The sequence below is a fragment of the Ceratosolen solmsi genome, unplaced genomic scaffold (genome assembly GCF_000503995.2).
Source record: "Ceratosolen solmsi marchali unplaced genomic scaffold, CerSol_1.0 scaffold47, whole genome shotgun sequence".
NCBI classification, from domain to species: domain Eukaryota; kingdom Metazoa; phylum Arthropoda; class Insecta; order Hymenoptera; family Agaonidae; genus Ceratosolen; species Ceratosolen solmsi.
In genome coordinates this window covers 5799428-5801302 of record NW_011948419.1, presented here as the reverse complement: position 1 = coordinate 5801302, position 1875 = coordinate 5799428, and the positions used below count along the sequence as shown (strand labels likewise).

Here is a 1875-nt window from a genome sequence, read left to right as displayed (position 1 = left end):
TGTGAAATGAGTAAATCGTTACGGAAAAAGGCCTTTAACGTATGTAGCAATCTGTTTTAATTGTAACAGGAGAATCGTTAGGAATGGATTACTGAAAATTAAAGTTAAAAACGATAACGGCACATAATTATACTTTAATGAAAATCTCGTATAAATTGTAAAAGAATGTGGAAGATAAAATAGAAAAGTCTCGAGAAAAGAATTTTAATGTGCACAAAGAAGAATGTTTAAGATGTTCTTGGGTAAAATCGATAAGGGGCTTGGCTCGATTTGTCGGCGATAGAACACCGTATTATTTCGGCGTCATTGGTTCAACTTATCCCCCGAAAACACGTCGTCAGTTGCCTCGAGCATCGCCAATTCCCATCTGCACACTTATTGTCAATGAATGTGACACCCGTTTCGGTGACTATAGCGCTTTTGTAAGCGCTGCGATGCGCGTGCGAACGTCTCGTCATCACCGCCACCTAAAAAAAAAAAGAATCCGCGCTGACGAGGATCTATTTTCCGCCGAGAGCGCGCGACGCTTCCGATCCGAGAGCCTTCCTTATCGAAGTGACCTCAAGGTAACCGCGTTCGGAAGCGCCGGTTCAACAACTGCCTCCTCCGGCAACTAGATCCGCCATGATAATGCGCATCGCTTCTGCACCTATTTGTACTTTGGCTTCGGACGCGTGGGTGGGGAATAGGCAGTTTTATTCGGAGAGTCTGTTGTCGATATACGTCAGATACGAGTCAGCTAGCCGGCTCTCGATGCGAAATAAATAAAGGTATGCACGAGCGGACCCCCGTGCTTTATCGCACTTCACAACTCGAGTCGTCATTTGTAAGCGTCCGTTAATTCGACTCACCTATTAGGTTTACGGGATTTTTCAGTTTAGTTTTTCAGGAAGATTTTCAAATTAGATGACTTCTTAGGCCTTGAATGGCATTGCTTTTTCATTCTAAACAGTCTTATTCTATTTAATGCGAGCTTTGTCGTATAGTTTGACAGGTGCTTTTAGCGAATGTTTTACTAGTTTAAGTGTAAGGTGAAAAGAAATTGTGGCACGAATTATTCTTCTAATATACAATATTTGCCAATAAATGTTGGGCTTATCTTAGAATATTATTAATATGTTTCATTTCTTTGAAAGAAGAAACTCAATTGAATATCTGTTTCGAACTTTAAGCACACCCGTTGCATCCGTAGCCAATTGTGACGTAACAGCGTTTTCAACGTTGTTTAAAAATAAAACTCTTTTTGAATTTAACTGTCGATCGAAACTCTCATTAGAAACAGATAGATAATATTCGTACATAATATTCGTAGCATTCGAAAATGATAAATAAAGCGAAATAATGGATATTAAATAATTAATATACAGATAAACAGTAAAGTTTTATAAAGGATATGAATTTACTTATTTATAAGATTATTTACAAAAATTAGCTTTGCGCGTTGCATCTAAGCCTTCGGGAGGAAAAATCCGGTCTTATAAATATAAAATATAAACCCTTTTACGACGCGTTATCGTAGTGGCTCGCAATCTTAATCAAACAAAAGTAGGATGGAAAGGTAAACGCCTATGGATACGTGACAGATGTTTTGCAAAAATAAATCTTTTTTATTGTTCTTTGATAAAACGTATGGACATTGCTAATACGTCGTATTGAGCTTTCGGGGCCATATTCTCCTGGTATCCTGCAGTAGCACGCATACGTCCCTTTTGGTGAACCATATTTTTGGCAATCAACAACGCAAAAAATCTCAGTAGAGAATTTATTCTATCGAGTATTTCCATTTTTTTGGAGTGCCACTACATCAAGCACCCCTTTCTCTTTCTTTCTTCTTTATTTCCTCTCTCTCTCTCTCTCTCTCTCTCTCTCTCTCTC

General features: G+C 38.5%; 1 protein-coding gene across 1 annotated transcript in view; it reads right to left on the bottom strand.

The window, feature by feature from the left end:
• Window positions 1-1531: 1531 nt before the first annotated feature.
• Window positions 1532-1875, bottom strand: part of LOC105360814 (mpv17-like protein 2) — a gene marked incomplete at its 5' end in the record, with an annotated part of 6482 nt that continues 6138 nt past the window's right edge. The window contains one exon of the mRNA XM_011497815.1: window positions 1532-1566. Coding sequence (XP_011496117.1) covers window positions 1532-1566 — 35 coding nt within the window. The remainder of the gene's footprint in view (window positions 1567-1875) is intronic.